Source organism: Sinocyclocheilus rhinocerous, unplaced genomic scaffold (genome assembly GCF_001515625.1).
Source record: "Sinocyclocheilus rhinocerous isolate Xijiao unplaced genomic scaffold, SAMN03320098_v1.1 scaffold20, whole genome shotgun sequence".
Taxonomy (NCBI): Eukaryota; Metazoa; Chordata; class Actinopteri; order Cypriniformes; family Cyprinidae; genus Sinocyclocheilus; species Sinocyclocheilus rhinocerous.
The window spans coordinates 905,527-925,564 of NW_015640468.1; the positions used below are offsets into that span (position 1 = coordinate 905,527).

Genomic DNA, 20,038 nt, shown 5'->3' on the forward strand with positions numbered 1-20,038 from the left:
TGAAGGTGAAGGTTAAGAGTTTTAATTGGATGAGCAAGGCCTATATCAGCACAAAAGGGCACATTTTACCAATAGCAGTGTCTGAAAGAGAAAATTGTGACGGATGTTGGAGGTTGGCAACATAGTGCAGCGACATTCTGAAGCAGACAGGGACACTGCAGGGCACATTCTCTGAGCACTACAGCAGACAAGCTCTCAGTCTGTGCTTCAGCACACACATACACACACACACACACACACACACACACACACTACAACAACAACAACAACCATTTTTTTCCTAACAACCCTGCATTGCTGAATGCAAAAGATGTGAGAAAGGCAGGAGAAAAGTATGCTGAATAATATCAAATGAAATTTTGTATTACAATACGTTTATTTTGGCAACATTCATGAATATTTAGAACAATTTAACCATCTGTTTAGATATCTGCAAATTCAAAGGGCAGATATTACCACATCATAAGCCTGTAATTTGCATCAACCCCTGTTATTAAAGGCCTAACTAAAAAAGGCCTACGAACTAAAGGCCCTTTGCTGAAGAAAAAAGAACAAAACAAAAAACGGATATACATTCAAATGATCAGACACGTTTAAACAAAAGGAAAATGAAGTAGATTTTTATGCATTTTGACTGAGAAATAGGTTAATTTTAAACTGAAAGATAATCAGAATCATTTTAGTAGTTTATACTATTATAATAAAAATCTAATAAAAATGTTAATTAGGCCTACTCTTTCTTTTCATGCATGTTTTGCTGCACAATTGCAGAAGAGAAAAATAATATCCCAGTCTCCTAATATTACTACGACCCTATATATAGACTGAACTATAGCCTTGCCCTTTGGATTAATGTTGTGAATGTTTGCATACATTTGAAGATGGCTTTTAAAAATAAGGCTTGGAATGAGCAAGGCAGAGGTGGAATTTTGGGTCTAAATGTCATGTTTTATGCAGGTTGTCTCAGTTCTGGTTCATAAGGAATAAATGGACCGTGGAGTGGCCTGAGGCTGGGATGTCCTGCACACGCAGCGCAATAGGGTGCTGTGTTTAATCAAGTGAAAATCTGTGGGCGAGAGAAGAGAACTCCTCAACATGATGTGTTCTGAAAACTTTATCACCCTGGGGACACAGAGCACATTCTAGATGGTTGAAAACCCTGAGTGGATGGGGAGGCTTTTTTTTGGAGTTCATGAAAATGTGTTTTTTAGTTTAAGGCAATTACATTACCAAACACTTAAGACTGGGGAAGTCTAATGAAAAATAGTAAGAACTGAACTGAACAATAAAATGTAAACAATGAAAAACATTATTAATCAATCACTTTTCTGAATATCTGAATGCTGATTGTTGTTACAGTCATACTTCATGGATCTGGTTACTTCAAGCCGATTATACATAGTATAGTATATTGCACACACTGTAAAAAGTAATCACTGAATCTACTTAAGAAAAGCGAGTAACTGATTTTAGATTTTTGTTTTATTTTTATTTTATTTTAGATTTTCTTAGCAACAGTACATGTTGCCATGTATCAGACTCAACTCAAACTCATAATATTAATTGGTCATTAGTGGAAGATTTTGGGGGTTAGAAATACAATCAGAAAGTTTAGGTTATAAGAATGACGCCGACATGATCAGCATTTTTTATGATGTAATTTTTATATTTGTCATTATAGAAGGTTACTCTTATGAATAGATTTTTAAAGGCCTATAACAATTTTAAATGAAAGTGTGATTATCAGCATTACTCATAATTCAATATTAAATACACGTTTTTCATTAAACATGCATTGTAAACTATTATTTTATGTGCATTTTATCTGATAAGCCTGTTAGCTCAGAATTTTACATAGTACATATTTAACATATTTTCATTAAACATGCATTGTAAACTTTTTTTTTTTTTTTACATTTTATCTGATAAACCTGTTAACTCAGAGTTGTATATACAGGACATAATTGAATATTAAATGCAAGTTTTTCATTAAACATTTATTATATGCTATTTTATGTATATCTGATAAACCTGCTCTGAATTTTACACAGAACATGATTAAATATTAAATACATGTTTTACATTAAACTATTCTAATTATATTTTATCTGATAAACCTGTTAACTCAGAATTATATACAGGACATAATTGAATATTAAATGCAAGTTTTTCATTAAACATGCATTATATGCTATTTTATGTATATCTGATCAACCTGATACCTCTGAAGTTTACACAGAACATGATTAAATATTAAATACATGTTTTACATTAAACTATTCTAATGATACTTTATCTGATACACGTGTTAGCTCAGAAATTTGCATATGAATAAATGTGCTTTACTTGCTTTCATGTCTCAGAATAAATACTTAATTTGCTTAATTTCTAAACGTCCAGGAAAGTCTTTAATCATGTCAATAGGGGGTGGACATTGGTCACAATGCATTTTTTGTCCAATCCAATTCTCTTTTGCATAAGTACCCTTTAGGCTATAAACAAATATCACAAATGAAGCTTAGACAATGAGAGAGATCCTTTCCATATGTTTTGGTCCATACATTGCATGTTGTGTTATGCCACCCACAGGCATCTGATGATGCACACCATACGTTCCGCGTGTCCTCTCTCTCTCTCTCTCTCTCTCTCTCTCTCTGAATCTTTTTTTGTTTATTTCCTAGCCCATCTCCCCTTACCTACGCGTCCTACCAGAATAGCGCTTATACCGCCTTACGGAGCAATCAGGTGGCACCAACTCCAAGAGGAGAAGATCTCGACAGCATCATTTCAAGCGCAACATGACATCGAAGAGGTTCCGATGTACTCTCAGCACTCCACACCGGGCTATTATATTCAAACGATAATAATGTGACACCTCAGAGGTCAGCCTTTACCTTCAAGGGCATCTTACTAGGCTAAAGATGAGTTTCACACTCCCCAAAAGCGAATCGAGATCCTCCGCACCGGCCAGGAGCGCGGCTCAGCCGCCCGATCATCCCGGAGTCCGGCGGATACACCATCAGCGCTCCGCGGCGGTGACATCTGGAGCGGAGGCGGCGGATTGCGATGCGAGCTCGCGGAGACCCCTTTGTCACCCCTCACTGGTCGGTACTCGGAATAGCGCAGAGAAGAGCCACCCACAACACTCCCACTCCCATGGACACGCTCTTCCCACGGCTCACAGTCAGGAGGACCTGTCGGAGCTTCCAAGTGAAAGGGAGCGCAAGACAGCCAGGCGACACCACCATCATCATCACCACCATCACCACAACCGTCATCATCACCATCACCATCACCGCCACCGATCCACCCGGGACGACCTGCCTCAGGAGCCCCGACCCAAGCACTCTCACGCCGCTCGCATGCCCACCAGAACTCAGTCTTTCTCCGAGTCCAGGGACGAAACGGCTCTCTTTTTTGAATCACCTCAACTGGCTCGACCGGGGTCTTCATCGAGCAGAGAGGCGTGTCCAGCCTCCACCGCCTCATCCTCGCCGGTGCCCGCATCCTCCAGCCGCTCCTCCCGGAGATCGGGGAGGTCCAGCGCAGCATCTTCTGAAGCAGACTTCAACCTGCGGCCGTTCCTCAGCTCAGTGTTTGGACAGGTAAGGCCTGAACACGCGATGATGAGAATACCGGTTTTATAATGGGTCTTATTTAAATAGCTGTAAGATGCTTTTATGGGGCCCAACAGACATCGACATAAAATTTATGCTACGAGTAGGCTAAATGTCAGTAGACAGTCGTGATTTTAGTTAAGAAAGCCCTAAACGTCTTATAGGTAAAATTACGTATAATACAAATGCTTACAGTTAACTTACCAAGTTTAAATGGTTTAGTCATTGAGCATTTTGCTAATGAGAAAAAGTTTCGTGTAAATACTCGGTTTTAGAAGGGAACGCTTGATAAAAGTATCGCGAGAGTTGCCTATACTAGTAATAAAGTCAGAGTTATGGTATGTTTAGAGGCAGGAATAGGTTTGAGTTAAATAGGTATAGGGTTTCAGTTATTTTAATGTGTTCCATGAGAATTAGAGTCTATCGAAAAGCTTTTGATATATTTTGTCCAGCCTTATCAGACACAAATGCGTTGAAAATCTAATAACCATGTGAGTTCAAAAAGTTTTCAATTAAATTCAAAATGGTGGACAGGCAATGCCATTTTGTGCAGAAAAAACGGATGTTATCATATTCCATATAATCAAATGAATCAAAAGAGGGCAAAATGAATCAGAAAGTTTCAAACATATTATCAGTTTAGTGTTTTTAAGCTGGTGCTGTCACTGAACCTTTCAGGTACCCAGGGCACACATGTAACAAGTTTTGTCATATGCATATGCTGTGTCTTATTACATCAGTACAGTAAGCAAAAAAGAGTAAATTCATTGAATAAAAAAAAAAAAAATAGTAGGTGAAAAATTCACGGATGACCAGCTACTTCCACCAAGATTCTTCGAATTCAGGGGACACTTTACTATTCCATGAGGCCACAAAAGACGAGTTGTGAATGACAGTGAAGCAACACTATTGAGCCTGGTATAGGTCACGTGACAGTGGCGGATATAGTACGCCGGATTTCATGCATGATACCCAAACTCATACTATATAGAACATACTTTTTAATGGTCACAAATAGACAGTATGTGATTTCAGGTGCAGCTATAGTGTTGTTTCAGTGTTTTTTCCCACAAAATTGGCTATACTGGGCAGAGACGGTCAACTTGTACATATATATGGCCAAAATCCTTACGCAGTATGTCGTCTTCCTCGTTAAGATGCATTAGCATTATTCACATTAGCAACATTTCTGAAAAATGTTCAGCGAAATTTTGCGGGCCAAAAAGGCCCCTTGCCTATTATTAACATAAAGCTCACCCCGCAGCAAAATCTGTGTGAAAATCCCGATCATGTACATTCCTATTGAAATCATTGGATTTTATCCACAAAAATTTGCAAAACAATTGTAAATGTAACCACACCTTATAGCTGAACTATCCTGAAAAATGCTGTTTTGCAGAGGTGTAAAGTATTGGAGTAAATGTAATTAGTTACTGTACTTGAGTATCTTTTCGGGTACTTTGTAGTTGTACTGAGTATCAAAGATATTAGCAACTTTTACTCTTTACTTCACTACATTTTTGAATGAGTATCTGTACTCTTTACTCCACTACATTTGAAATGAGGACTTTTACTCAAGTTGTTTTGGAATTGGTGACTTGTAACGTGTAGTGGAGTAATTTTCACTGTAAGGTATCTGTACTTTTACTCAAGTATGATTTTTAGGTACTCTTTACACTTGCTGTTTTGTTTGTGCATATAGAAACACAATTAACGATGCCATTGTCAGATATTACTGATTTGACATATGATATTGAAACATAATTTAGTCAAATTATTGTTTTGTAGTAAAATTATTTAGTTCTTTCCCCATTCAAATCTGAAAATAGCTGCCTATGGGAATTACAAAAAAATGGCCGCCGAGACTTGTTTATCATTCAACTCTATGTGACCCGATGAATCTAAAGAGACGAGCATCATGATATCTCGCACACAATAGTTTGGCATTTGATACCACATTTTGCAACAGTATCTCTGTACTGTGTACCTGAATCTGCATGTTTAATTGACTGAGATGATTTTTTAATTAAGAAATTTATGATAAGGAATATTATCAGAATGAATATTAATTTATTTTCACAATGTGTCCCAGAGTTTCATTCCTGATCGAATGCTTTCTGACAGTAAACAGCTGTTAGCTGCCACTGATTAAATGTGCTCCTCGGAGGATTGGATGTCTAGAACGTTGTGGAAGCTTGCCTTCGGTACACGTATCACAGAACTTTGAAAATCAATTGCATTAATAATAAAGGAGTCCTTTGCTGGAAGGATGAGCTCTGGGTGGGAGGGTGCTCCTTTGTTGCTTTAGACATTGAAAGGCTTGAAGAATACAATGTCTGTTTGTGAAATGTAAATCTTTTGCATATCCGATTCTGTGAGATTCGGTGCATAAATGATTAAAAGCTGTCTGATGGCACCGCCACAATGACTTTGATGCTGTGCTGCGGTTAGAAAACAACACACACAAACACACACATTCATTTGCAGCTATGTGGTCATACTATTATCGGTATCCCAGAAGCTTTTAAAACTGACATATTGCCACATTTTAGAATCCATGTTAATAAGATAAACCCCTTTTTGAGGCTGGAAATGAACTGGAGGGTTAGTCATAAAACAGAAACCATGCAGATCAGACCCATGAATTATACCCAGCTTCAAGGTCAGAGCTATTCTCAATGTACAAATAATAAAAAGCACCACTTGTTAGATTAAAGGGTAAAATTATCTGGCGGCTAGTTAGAAAACATGGGCAAATGAGACCAATTATGAAATTCGCCTTCAAGGTCAGAGCATTCCTGACTGTAACCCTCCATCTGTCATTGTTTATACTGTGATGGTCCATTTACATTTGCCTCAGTGTTTTTTCTTTTTTCTTCTCGAAGGCCCTGGTTATTATATAGGCCTTTATAATCTAATTTGCTACCTAGTTAATATAAAGTCACCATTATTCCCTGTACTGCATCATTCAAGTCTAAAATGTTGGAGTATTTCATTGGCATTCATGGGGGAATCTCACATTACTGGGAGAAACCTTCTGTTTGCAAGTATGTTGTTTAGGCTGACGCTGTATGAATCAGTGAGGCTGGCTTACAGTCTCTCACTGGGTGTGTGTGTGTAAACACAATTTACCAGAAATGCAGTGTAATAGGCTTCAGATCAACAGGGGTGACACATTCCCTATCGGTCTGTCTGAATTCCCAACACTTGTATTGATGGGGTGTTGAAATAAGACTGACAAAAATGTCCTTGGATGACAATGCAACTCTTCCCCTCCATAAATCTTGTAGATGTTAAACCAGATATGGTCTCCACTTCCCTTTAGTGCTATTTTTAGTCTCACACCCCTTTGTGCATCATTCACTGTCGTTCCTCTGATATGTTTTTGTGTCTATTGTCAAACACGCCCCTCCTTCTTTTCTCTTACTAATGTGTTTTTTGAGGTTACAATGACCTTGCCATGCTCTTCTGGGAGATCAAGAACCAGATACTTGAGAGTGAGGGTGTGAAGATGAAAAGATGAAGGAAATTGAATGGATCTAGTGTAAATATTGTAGCTGAAGTGTATATATGATGAATGTGCAACAAATTATCTTTGTTTTTGCACAGTTTTTGCAGACTATTTGGATTTATATAATATTAAAAAAAAGTCCTGTGATTCACTAACAATCGATTCAGAGTGTTTACTTGCCTATAGACGCTGAAATATGTGTTTATTGCTGTAAATGTAAAAACTCATCATTATGAAAGACTTTTCATTCATTTTAACATGTTAAAGTTTGGTTTAAGTGAAGAAATACTTTGGAAAGAGTTGAATATGGCACCAGAAACCTCACAGAACAGAACAAAACTGCACTTTATACAACCCGATGTACTATTATTTTTCTGTATTAATATTTCACAGGTGATTTACCTGTTTGAAATACGCATTGAATTGTGTTTTAGGGTTGAAGGAAATGTAGGTAAACTTAACAGAAATGGTAATGTAGGTAAACTACAAATGTAGGTAAACTTAACAGTATATATATATACTGTATATATAATATTAATTCCATGAATTCAATATTCTATGTACTGTAAGTAAATCTCACAGAACAGAACAAAACTGCACTTTATACAACCCGATGTACTATTATATTTCTGTATTAATATTTCACAGGTGATTTACCTGTTTGAAATACGCATTGAATTGTGTTTTAGGGTTGAAGGAAATGTAGGTAAACTTAACAGAAATGGTAATGTAGGTAAACTACAAATGTAGGTAAACTTAACAGTATATATATATACTGTATATATAATATTAATTCCATGAATTCAATATTCTATGTACTGTAAGTAAAACACTTACATTCTAGATGCTGTCAATAATATAACTATGAGGATTCGCAAACATAAAAAATGTGTAGATAATTATAACATAAAAGTGTAAAGACTGAAACACAAATGTTATCCTATCAGATTCAAGCCTTAATAAAAAGAAGTAGCGAAAGATTGTTTCTTTTGAATTGTGACATACAGCTGAGTGTAACAGATTATTAAAAAAGAAACACATGTGGGGACTTGGTTCTATAAACCGGTTGTTGCTTGGATGAAGAGAGTCGACTGTAAGAAAGGGTTTAAGTGGGCTGAATGATTGGGAAATTCCAGCATACGCAACCAGAGTGACGCCTGTCATTACACTGTTTTTCAACATTATGATTAAGAACTACAGGCTCCAAAAAAAACTTTAAAGATGAATCATGAATTTTCTTGTCATGCCAACTTTAAACATCATCAGACAATATGGACAGAGCTTTATAGGTTCACATCATTAGATCATACATCATTAGATAACTTACAGTGACAAATTCATCATTCTCTCAGTCAAGAAGTGTTTATACGTATAGGTTCACTGAATATCTTCATCTCCTCACACATTCACAGGTCTCTCTTACCAGTTTAATTGGTCTTTCTCATGTCTTTTTTATAGCATACATTCTTTAAAACAGTTTTTCCCAACCTTTATGTCTTCATCGGACCCATCTGTAAGGCTCAAATATCCTTTCATAACAAAAGGATATTATAGTCAAAAAAAGAACAATCAATAATTTGGGTGGAAAACAGTCTCACTAAGTAACGCATATATTCTATTATGAATGTCATCTATAAAATATGTATAAAATATTTTATAGTTCATCCAAAAAATGAAAATTTACTGAAAATTTACTCACCCTCAGGCCATCCAAGACATAGATCAGTTTCTTCATCAGAACAGATTTGGAGAAATGTAGCATTCCATCACTTGCTCACCAATGGATCCTCTGCAGTGAATGGGTGCCGTCAGAATGAGAGTCCAAACAGCTGATAAAAACATCACAATAATCCACAAGTAATCCACATGACGCCAGTCCATAAATTAACATCTTGTGAAGTGAAAAGATGTGTTTGGAAATTTTTTTTTAGAAATCCATCAAGACGTTTTTTAACTTCAAACAGTTGCTTTTGGCTAAAATATGATTCCATAAACCATATTTGTATTTGTATTCCAATATTGCTTCCTACAGTGAAAAAGTCATCTCGTCTGAATCAGGAGGGAAATGTGCACAGATCAAGCACCATTTACAAGTGAAAACAGTCCAAAACAGTTCTAAACCAATATGTCAGTGGATTTTGATGTAAGACGGCAACAGGGGATGGACTTTTTCACTGGACGAAGCATTATTATAAATGATGGACTAATATTTTGGCAGTTTATAGTTAAAACACCTTATGATGGATTTGTTTGTGATGTTAATTGATGGACTTGAGTCGTGGATTACTTGTGGATTATTGTGATGTTTTTATCAACAGTTTGGACTCTCTCTCTAAATTTCTTTAAATTTGTTCTGATGAAGAAACAAACTCATCTTTGATGCCCTGAGAGTGAGTACATTTCAGCTAATTTTTTTTGGGGTGAAATATTGTTTTTAAAAGGAACTACTGAACAAAACATGATTAGTTATTTTAATCTATTAATTTTCTTCTATTTTAGATATTTAAATTGCCACACATATTCAAAATCTTTCCAACAAATACCCCCTGGAAACTGCCAAAGTGCCCCCTGCTTGAGATTCAGTGTTTTCTCAAGTCTTATCCTGTTGCAATAATGCAAAGTATTATGACCTTAGGAAATGCTTTTACTGTTGAATTTTTTGCCTATGCACATTTTTGTTTTTGTACAGGTGGAAACAGGTGTACATTCAAGGATTCTGTAAGACATTGTGTGATAATTTGCATTGCATTGCAATGAGTGTGCATTTGAGTGCATGTTGAGCTTGTGACTGTGTCTGCTGGCAGGATGAGAGGTGACAGTTAAAAGTAGGTTGCACACTGAAGTTCACAGAGAGCTTGAAAAGGGGATGGAGGGATAAATAAAACCAACATATCAGAGAAGAAGAGGCAGAGAAGGGCTTCTGTCCCTGAATCTGTTTCTCAGGATGAATCATCTAATGGAGAAAAACGAGGGGAAAATAGAGATGGATGGAAGATGACAGATAAAAAGATGTGCATGTGTGTGTGAGAGAAAGTGATTTGTAAGGAACAAAACAAGAGCCAGAAAATAACATTTATCTGTGTGTCACAGAAAACCGAGCAACATAAACAGAAGCATCATTAATTGGCCTCTGTATCCACTCAATAAGCTTTGATGTCATAGTTATGGCTTGCATATAAAAGCATGGCTATGACATTTCTGAAAGGTTTATGAATACTTTTAAGCTCACAACAAAGGACAAGGACAGTTGCACAAGTGCAACCTGCAATAATATAATTTGAGTACTCAGATGGTATACCATGTCAAGTCAAGTCATCTTTATTTATATAGTGCTTTATACAATACAGATTGTGTCAAATCAGCTTTACAGTGTCAAACAGGAAAATAGTTTGTCAATAAAGCAAGAGGACAATAACAAACAGAGAATTTTTCAGTTAAGGTCAGTTCGTTGATGATTCAGTAATATGGTACTTTGATAAATACTAGTAATGAATGATTACCATAGTCATGTACCATGGTATTTAGTTGCAGTAGTTCTCAAATGGTGGGATGCAACTGAAAAATGAGTTGTGCACATTTGAACCAATATTTACTCTTCACCAATAAATAGCACCATTTGGTGCATTCAAGTCATGTTGGAAAGATTTAATTTATTAGTTGAACACACATGGACATGAACAGTTGTGGGTGGTGTCAGTGAGAAAACATGTTGGATACAATGGATGAAGTGTCTGGATTAATGGTAAATTTGTTAAAATTGATTAAATAATTTTTTTTCATTTATTATACAATTACAATAAAATATATAACCATTCAATTTACAGCACCTTCATAAATTGAATAAAAACAACAAAGCAAAATCCCACCTGATGCACATTCTTCATTCATTATTTTGTATGTAGAGTTAAAATGGAATTTAATGCAGAAAAGTTTATTAAAACACACCTGATGTGTCATAATTACTGAAATACAAACTTTCCAAGAGGACTTTAATGCACCAGTATTCACAAAGGACGCATCCTATTTAATGAATTGTTTGGGTAATGGCTTAATTTTATATTCATAATGCATATGATATTTATATCGTCATATTCTATCGATAATTCAGTTTATTATTGTGTTATCAGAAATAAAGCAACTAAAACTGGTTCTGCTTATCGGCAGTTGTGAGTTTGAGTTCCAATTTTCAGGTCCTTTTCTGGACCAAATCTCCCCTCCTGTGATTTCCTCTTTGTCCTCCTATCTAAATAAATGCAATAAACCACTCATCCAGAATGTTATGTTAAGGATTTTTTAAAGTGGTAAGAAAACGTCTCAGGTTACGTATGTAACCATGGTTCCCAGAGTAGGGAATTTCGAACTGCGTCCTCTAGGTTTCCCCATAGCGACCTCTAGAGGACGCAGTTCGAAGTTCCCTTGAAAGGGAACGTCTCAGGTTACGTATGTAACCATGGTTCCCTGAGTAGGGAACGAGACACTGCGTCCTCTAGGGGTCGCTATGGGGAAACCTAGAGGACGCAGTTCGAAGTTCCCTTGAAAGGGAACCAGAGATTCACTGATCTATAAGGTACTTCAAAAAACACAAGGATGTCAATGCAGGACTGAAACAAGGCATGTGAACAATCTGAAGCTACGTGTGTGAGTGTGAGTGTGTGTGGTATTTTTAGCTGTGTGTATAAATAATTGTTTGGATTAGAAACAAGGCCTCCAGCTGTGAGAATGGTAATATGTCTGAATGAGACCCACTCTCCTCCCCTCCTCTAAACACACACACACACACACACACACACACACACACACAGTCAGTTTCTCATTTAGACCCTCCTCTATCCTTTTTGCAGAGCTTTAGCTTTTTATTATTATATTGTATTATAATTCATTTATCTTAAACCACTGCTTTTCTTCTGCACATAAGACTAATGAAACTGATTCCCAATTTACTGAAAGAGCCCTTCATAACCCTATTTAATGATGTCTACACTTACAGAAGAAATATTTCTAACAAAAAGATGAAAAATTCTGTTGCTTCATGATGTTTTCTCCCAGCGTGTTTGAGATCTAAGCCCCATTTTCTTGTGCCCCATTTTTCTGTTGCTACAGTTAGGGTTAGAGTGTCCTAGTTTTAGCTTATCAGTAAAGACCATCACATTTTTGTACTATCTGGGCATACAGACTTTGTATGAAATCAGGCTTTCAGGGAGATCTTTGAATAATCTCAAAGCCTCCATGAATGCTGACTAACACGCCATAATGATTGTGGAAGCCTGGTAACCTCATTCTGCTCGTAAAACAAAGGAAGGGAGTGAATTTACATTTTGAAAGGTGCCCCAGTTATTTTCATTTGCATATGTCTTGGTTCAAGTTTCACGTCAGTTTCAAAGAAATTGCAAGAGGAACTGAATACATATCTAGTAGACAGTAGAATATAATGGAGATTTGGAGGTGCTCTGTTGATTTGGACAAGTAAAAATACACCCAGAACACCCGAGCAATCACATAGCGACAAGCAGGCACAGCATAATTGTATGTATTAAATACATGTTCAAATACATTTATTTATTTTATTTCATTTATAAATAGTTTTAAATGAAATAAGTAGTGCACTCAGCAGACATTAATGGTAACATGTAAATTAACTAGTTTAATTCAAGTCAAAAATATTATTCAATATCAACCCGAATCAACCTAAATTCATACCAACAAAGCTCATTTATATTGGTTAAATCAGGTAAAAATATCTAGATTACAGAAAAATCCCAATTTAGTCCATAACTTAAATACTTACTATATAGAAAAGAACACACACGTGTGTGTTCATGTTGCATACTTATACTTTACTAGAGTTCTAGAATTCATAAAGTTAAGGATTTTTTTACAATGTATCATCTAAGTGATCTGAATGTTGACATATTGTCTCTCTCTAATCTACGAGCTGTTTTTTGAGAAAACACATTTCTGTCTTTTTCAGATATGTCCCATTGTGGCTTACACAATCATACTGAGTGCATTAGCTGAATGATCTGGTTTCCCAATGCTATTAAACCAGATAATGTCTTTTCTATGTCTTTGGTGTTTTTTATTGTCTCTCTGTATCTATCTCACTCTCGCTTTCCCTTCCTCTCTGTTTATAGTCGCTGTGAGAGTGTATAGATCTGAAGAGCCAGTCTTCACAATGTGTTCAGTAAACTGTTATGATGAATGAATGGAAAATGTTGGCTGGATTGCTTATTTTTTATTAATGGGAATGTTTTCTTTCTCTATCTGTCTTTCTCACACATAGGCATACAGCCCTTTCTCTGTGACATTCACAATCACAACATATATGGCTGTGTGTATAGACATAAATAAGCAATGCTTTGTGAGTTCATGCGTTTGTGTTATGTATAAGAACAATTTTGAAATGGATATACAGACTTGACTTACTCTTCTTAATGGATGGTTTTGAGTATAAGGCTTAATTGTGACACCCAATGCAAAGAAAAGCGAGAATAGTGCTGAATTAGATGTTAACATATCCTTATTGTTGTGATTTGTGGGCTTATATGAACATGTTCCTCTTAAATGTTTCTTAGGAACCTCATTAACGAGGTGTTTCTGTCAGTGACTCTGTTCCTGAGCTCCTGGTCGAACATAGCATGAGCTATTCTCTGTTATTCACCCTCAGGAGTGTCTGTCTGCTCAACTCAACACAAAGTATCTGTTATCTTTATAGAGCATGTTTAAGAGCCTGGGGGGGAAAAAGTGTTGGAAATGTGTAGAAGAGTGCAGCTGTAAAAGTTTTTTCACAGAGAGACAGACAAAGGGAAGAGGGACATTTTTAGGGCAATGGCCTTATAATATGTTTTTGAGCTATACAAAGACATGGCTTTCTAGGACATGGAATTATAGCACAGACATATTATATCTAAAATTAAATGACCAGAAAACCAGTTGTAGGTTCTCATAATAAAACGTATGTATATACATAACATACATAAAAAGACATAAAATATATACCTTAAAATACTGTAAATATTTTAACCCTTTAATGCATATGTGTTTCACAATCATTAATATAATATATTTCGGGTAATACCAATTTGTTTTGTCATAGGCAAGATATTTTTTTTTTAAGAAATTGCTTTTTTTATGAACTTTCTATTCATCAGAGAATCCTGAAAAAATATGTATCACAGTTTCCACAAATTTATAAAGCAGCAGCACAACTGTTTTCAACATTGATAATAATAACTTAATGCTTGAGCAGCAAATAAGCATATTAGAAGGATTTCTGAAGGATCATGTGACACTGAAGAATGATGCTGAAAATTCCGCTTTGCCACCACAGCAATAAATTACATCTAAATTATATTAAAATAGAAAATAGCTAACGTAATAATACATAATTTAAACGAATAAAATATTGTGAATTTTCTTACAATTAAAAAATGTAATATCTATAGTTAAAAATTAAAAATCCATGTAGCCTTTCTTTTGGAATTAAATTGCACACATGTTGTCAAATATATAAAATACTTATATATCATTTCATTTTATTTTATTTCACAAGTGTTTTTTTTTTGTGTGTGTGTGTGCATTTTTTTGTGCAAAAACGGTTGAGGAATACTAAGGGGTCTAAAACCACAAAGTGAATGTAGTAGAGGGGGTGAAATGGGGTCCCAGGTCACTCATAACCCTAAATATGCATCTACGTGCTATGCATATGCCAAACAAATTAATGAATATGCAAACTCTAATTTAGACTCAACAAATACACAAACACTAACACAGACCTGCTGCAATGTCATGCACATTGTGAATGATGTTTTACTGTAAATACAGTCCACAAAAAAAGCTTGCTTATGTGTGGCTTTGCCCTGGAATGTTTGATGCTACTTATATAAGCAATTTAGCTTTTCTTATTCTGCATGCTGCCGCGTAGGCATATGTATTTATATCGCATACAATGCTGCTCCTTTGTTTTGGTCTACAATTTAGGTTGCATGTTTTTGCATGTGTGTGTGTGTGTGTGTGTGTGTGTGTGTGTGTGTGTGTGTGTGTGAATGTCATGGTCTTACGTCAGTAAAGCCTGCATGTTTATACTAATTTCTTCCCTCGTGAATGCTACAGCTTCTGTTCTCCATCTTTCTCCCTCTCTTTCCTCCATCGCCTTTAAAGGTTGTCACTGTTAGGTGAAGACAGATTGTTTCTCTGTCTCACTTGTCGGGATTTGTTCACTTAGCTGTGACGCTGGAGAAATGCCATTGCCATGTGACCAGGACCACCTCACCTTTTAGTAACGCGCATTTGCTCTTTCTTAACACTATAAAACGAGCACTAACTACACGTTGAGTGACTTTGAACGACTAGAGGCATAAAACAATAGCCGCTATGACTGGTTTGGATGCACCATTAGTTAAAGGTTTTTTGGTAATGGATCCATCTCCAGAAGAACTTCATTTCCTGGATGGCCTGTATTTTATTGTGAGGAACTAAGGTTTTGATTTTTGGGTGTTATGTCTTTAAAATTTGACCTTTGCTAGTGTTGTTTTGACCATTTCTTCCTCATCTTTTGTTGTTGCAGAATCGAGAGTTGAGACCAGAGGAGATTGATGGTAAGTTTTTCAATCTGTTGTTTATTTAGCTACTTTAGCTTCTTCAAACCTGTATAAACCGAACTACAATAATAAAAACATTCTTATTGTTTTATTAGAGCTCATGGTTCACTTAGTCTGTTTTTTTTACTGTGTGTTAACATGCCGTTCATGTGTTTGGTTTGTCTCGACGAGTGAAGAGTTACGAGAAGCGTTTAAGGAGTTTGATAAAGATAAAGATGGCTTTATCAGCTGTAAAGACCTGGGGAACTGCATGAGAACTATGGGCTACATGCCCACCGAGATGGAACTAATAGAACTGAGCCAACAAATCAACATGAACTGTAAGCTTATGTGTGCACACATCCATTATCATATCAGCCATGTCAATTCAATACAAAATACTGACATCAGTTTGTTTTTCTTAGTAGGTGGCCATGTGGATTTCGAGGACTTTGTAGGGTTGATGGGACCTAAACTACTAGCAGAGACAGCAGACATGATTGGGATAAAAGAGCTGAGAAATGCTTTCAAAGAGGTGAGTGGAAAGTTCAAAAGATTGTAATATAAAAATATAAAATGAAAATAAAAATGATATATTATGCCTTACAGTTTGACACAAATGGAGATGGCGAAATAAGCACAGGAGAGCTAAGGGAAGCTATGAGGAAGCTGCTGGGACAACAGGTTAGTGCTTTTGGTACATTTGTGTGCTTAAAATGACATGAAAGTGACATTACTATTTTCTAAACGTATGTTATTGATCTTATTGTGAACGATTCATCCATGCATACATTTTTTTAATTTTAACCTCATGATGTTTGATCGAAATGTTATAACTTCCGGTGAAACGACAGACTTTTCTCTGGTGACGTGTGCAGGACTTCTCCAATCATTTCATCCGCTTAAATTCTGCCCCTTTTATACAATTGACTGCAAGCTCGCATTAAGATCTGCCTCCATCCAATCAACATCTGATGAATAAAACCAAGGCTCCCTACATTTTTTATTTTTTTTTGGATAATCTGTTTCACTCAAATGTATTTCACAATACAGAAGAAAAGATCTGTCTGTCTCAAAGCAGCTTTAAAGGGATAGTTTAACCAAAACTGAAATATCTGTGATTGCTAAATGCCCTGATATACTCCCTGTGAGGTTCTGTTTCATTCTTTGTTTGGGGGAAAAAGAAATTCGAAATACGCGAGTAGCTGTGTACTGTTATCGGACATCCCAATGCTACCCATGCTGCTAAGAGTGGCATTTGGATGAATTTCTATTTAGATGAATATTAATTTAGATGAATATTAGTAAATATGTGCTTTCCTCTCAATAACAAAATTAACAACAAAAATGGCCGTGGTGGGTTAAACGGCAGTTTCAAAAGCATGTGATCATAGAGATGTGGATATGTTTGCTTTACAGTATTAAACATAAAAAACAGTGTCATTGCCGCTTTCAATTAGAATTACAACTTAAATACGAAAGCAGCTCTCCAATGTGTTCATGTTTTCACTCATATTTTTACTGGTTATGTATTCGCCGCGGAAACAATGGTAGTTTGAAGGTGTTAACCAGCCGAAGCAAACTTTTCTGCAAAGTTCGCTTTGGCAAGCTGTTTTGAACTCTACAAATGAACTGCGTTTTGACCTGATTTTGTTCGAAGTTACATCACACCAGTTTATTCTTTGATTTCGCTTAAAGTATATTGGGGCCTTATTCACCCTCATGTTTTCCCAAACCTGTAATGCTGTTACTAAGAAGAATTCTGAAGAATCTGCATACAATTCTTTTCCATACACTCCTAAAAATAAAGATTCTTTATCGGCATTGACTGTTCCATGACCAACCTTTAATATTCGTGGAACTTTTCCATTCCACAAAAGTTTTTTATAGTGGAAAAAGGTTCTTTAGATTATTGAAATGTTTTTACACTAAGATAATAACGGTTCTTTTAAGAACAGTTCAGTAAAAGGTTCTTTGAGGAACCTAAAATGGTTCTTCTGTTGAATTGCAACTTTCTTAAAAATAAAGGTTCGATACTGGCATCAATGGTTCCATGAGGAACCTTTAAAATTGATGGAAACTTTCCATTCCACAAAAAGTTCTTTATAGTGGAAAAAAATGTTCTTTAGATTATTAAAATGTTCTTCACACTAAAATAAAATGTTCATACTGAAAGGAACCCAAAATTATTATTTTATAATGAGATCTAGTGACCATGTTTGGAAACCAAAAATAAAAGCAGCATTAAAGGGGTCCATATGAATTGTGTTACAAAGTGTTATGAAAAATTTGTTTGAGGAAAAGACCAGAATCATTCCTTAGAATTTCTGAACCAAATCACCCTGAAAGGAACATGCCCAACAGAAGGATTCTTTCATATACAATAACATATTTTGGGGTTCAAAATGAAAGAATTTTCATTTTTGGGTGAACGGTTCCTGTCATCTGATTTTAACAGCATATTCCTGTGTTTGTTAGGTTGGTCATCGAGACCTAGAGGACATACTGAGAGACATTGACTTGAATGGAGATGGCCGAGTAGACTTTGAAGGTAAAAATGTCAGAATCACTACGTAATAATAAAAAAAGCAAAAGCAGACATAAATGTGCAGTAGTTTTCAGTTAAAGTCTGTGTATTTTTTTGGTCTGTGCCTTTTAGAGTTTGTGCGAATGGTGTCCCGCTGAGAGGGCAGCGTTCATATGGTGTCTCCAACAGAAGAAAGTGAGATGCTGCACTGCTTCCTGCTGGTCAAAGTAGACAGACTATTAGACTACTGCAAGAAAAGCCTTGCTGAGCCAGTGCATGGTATAAAAACTGGACTTTTTGGAGAAAAAAAAATCATGCACACACACACAAACAAAAAAGTATACACTTAATACTGTAGCCAAGAGTCTCTGCACTTTCAACCATGCAAGACCAAACAATATTTGTTTTTTACATGCACATTTGAAGGAGAGTATCATGCTTGATTATGGCAATATTACATTAAGTGTTGTCCTTGTTGTCCCGTATAAATGTGTCTCTGTGTGTGAAAAAAATGATGTTTAACGGGTTTTCTTTTGTTTGCAGTACCGTAACGGTGTAAATTCATTGACTTCCAGATAATTTGTTATATAAGTCAAGCTCAGCTACCTAAATCCATTTGTTTTTACTCTATTACTTGTCCTTGTCAAACAGTTTGCCTGTTTCCATTCTAAAATCACAGTGCATGCCTTTAAAACATATATAAACCACTGTGCAAGATGGGGCTAAAACGGAACCAAATTTTGTTGCTGGGTTAACTTTAGCCTCTATAGTTTTAAACATTTAATTTTAATACATAACTGAGTGGTTTCTAAGTTTAGAAATGTTTGATTCACTATTTTTAGTTATCATGACATACTTGTCAGAAAACTAATTTCAAGAGCACAGTTTCACTCTACACAGGCTCATTTGAATTAATGCACAACATCCAGATATTACAAACATTCAAAACCCGATCACTATAAGCTTAAGAAATAGATTTATTTATTTGAATTGAGCCTCTTTATGTCTGTTTGTGTGACCAGTGTCAGAGACATCTGTCTTAATTGTTATCTGACCAGATTCTTGCATGCCAAAAAGACCTTCATATGTATTATAGTGGTTTTAATACATTGTTACAAAATAAGCAAATAAAACTGTGTCTAGTAATAGCATATATTTTTCATCCCCACGCTTGTGTAAGCTTCATTATTCTATTAGTTCCTCCATTAGTTAATTACTCAACAAAAGGTTTGCTTACACCTCCTCTAAAGAAATGCTATTTATATGCATAAGGAGCAACAGTTTTATTGGTGTCTGTTCAGCTGTTCTCCAAATCGTTCAGCAGCGAGCATCACTTTCCCAGCGGCTGGAACAGAATGTTCGTGTTGTCATGGCAACGGGCTTTTTCCTCCGGCCCAAAACGGGACAGAATTTTCCTGCTTTTTCAATGATGAATGCAAGATAGAGACCGAAAACTAACGCCGCCGTGTGGTAAAAACAGGCGATTGACATGGTGGTGGTTTTTATATTAAAACATGCATGCATTTCTGTTTTAATCACCGCTGTAAACATGGTAAAAGAAAGGTTCCTCTTAAAATTCATACTTTCAATCATCTTTTTTTCCCATATTTAATATCAATCACAAAAATCACTAAAGTGGAGGTTTGTCACATCAGGGACTACTAAATCTGACAAAATATGCTAAAAATGATGCTCACTACATATAGGCTCTTTAAAAGAAGCCTATATTTTGCGTTTTTGAAGAAATTTCATTTATAAAGGAATGTGTAGTTGCATTAATTTAACTAATCAGAATAAACTTGAATAA

The 20,038-nt window shown here is 35.8% G+C and overlaps 1 protein-coding gene across 1 annotated transcript; it reads left to right on the forward strand.

Moving 5' to 3' along the window:
- The first annotated feature begins 2,689 nt into the window (after positions 1 to 2,689).
- On the forward strand, positions 2,690 to 18,479 carry cabp1a (calcium binding protein 1a). The gene is made up of 7 exons (XM_016569215.1): positions 2,690 to 3,605; positions 15,692 to 15,722; positions 15,902 to 16,045; positions 16,130 to 16,239; positions 16,314 to 16,388; positions 18,183 to 18,255; positions 18,364 to 18,479. The coding sequence occupies exons 1-7, from the start codon at positions 2,922 to 2,924 to the stop codon at positions 18,387 to 18,389; spliced, it is 1,143 nt and encodes a 380-aa protein (XP_016424701.1). The 5' UTR covers positions 2,690 to 2,921; the 3' UTR covers positions 18,390 to 18,479.
- Positions 18,480 to 20,038: the final 1,559 nt, after the last annotated feature.

Excerpts from the sequence above, each read along its gene's own strand:
- cabp1a (XM_016569215.1), top strand. The coding sequence starts at position 2,922 with ATGAGTTTCACACTCCCCAAAAGCGAATCGAGATCCTCCGCACCGGCC. Across the intron at positions 3,606-15,691 it reads TCAGCTCAGTGTTTGGACAG|AATCGAGAGTTGAGACCAGA; the intron begins GTAAGGCCTGAA and ends TTGTTGTTGCAG. Across the intron at positions 15,723-15,901 it reads GAGACCAGAGGAGATTGATG|AGTTACGAGAAGCGTTTAAG; the intron begins GTAAGTTTTTCA and ends CGACGAGTGAAG.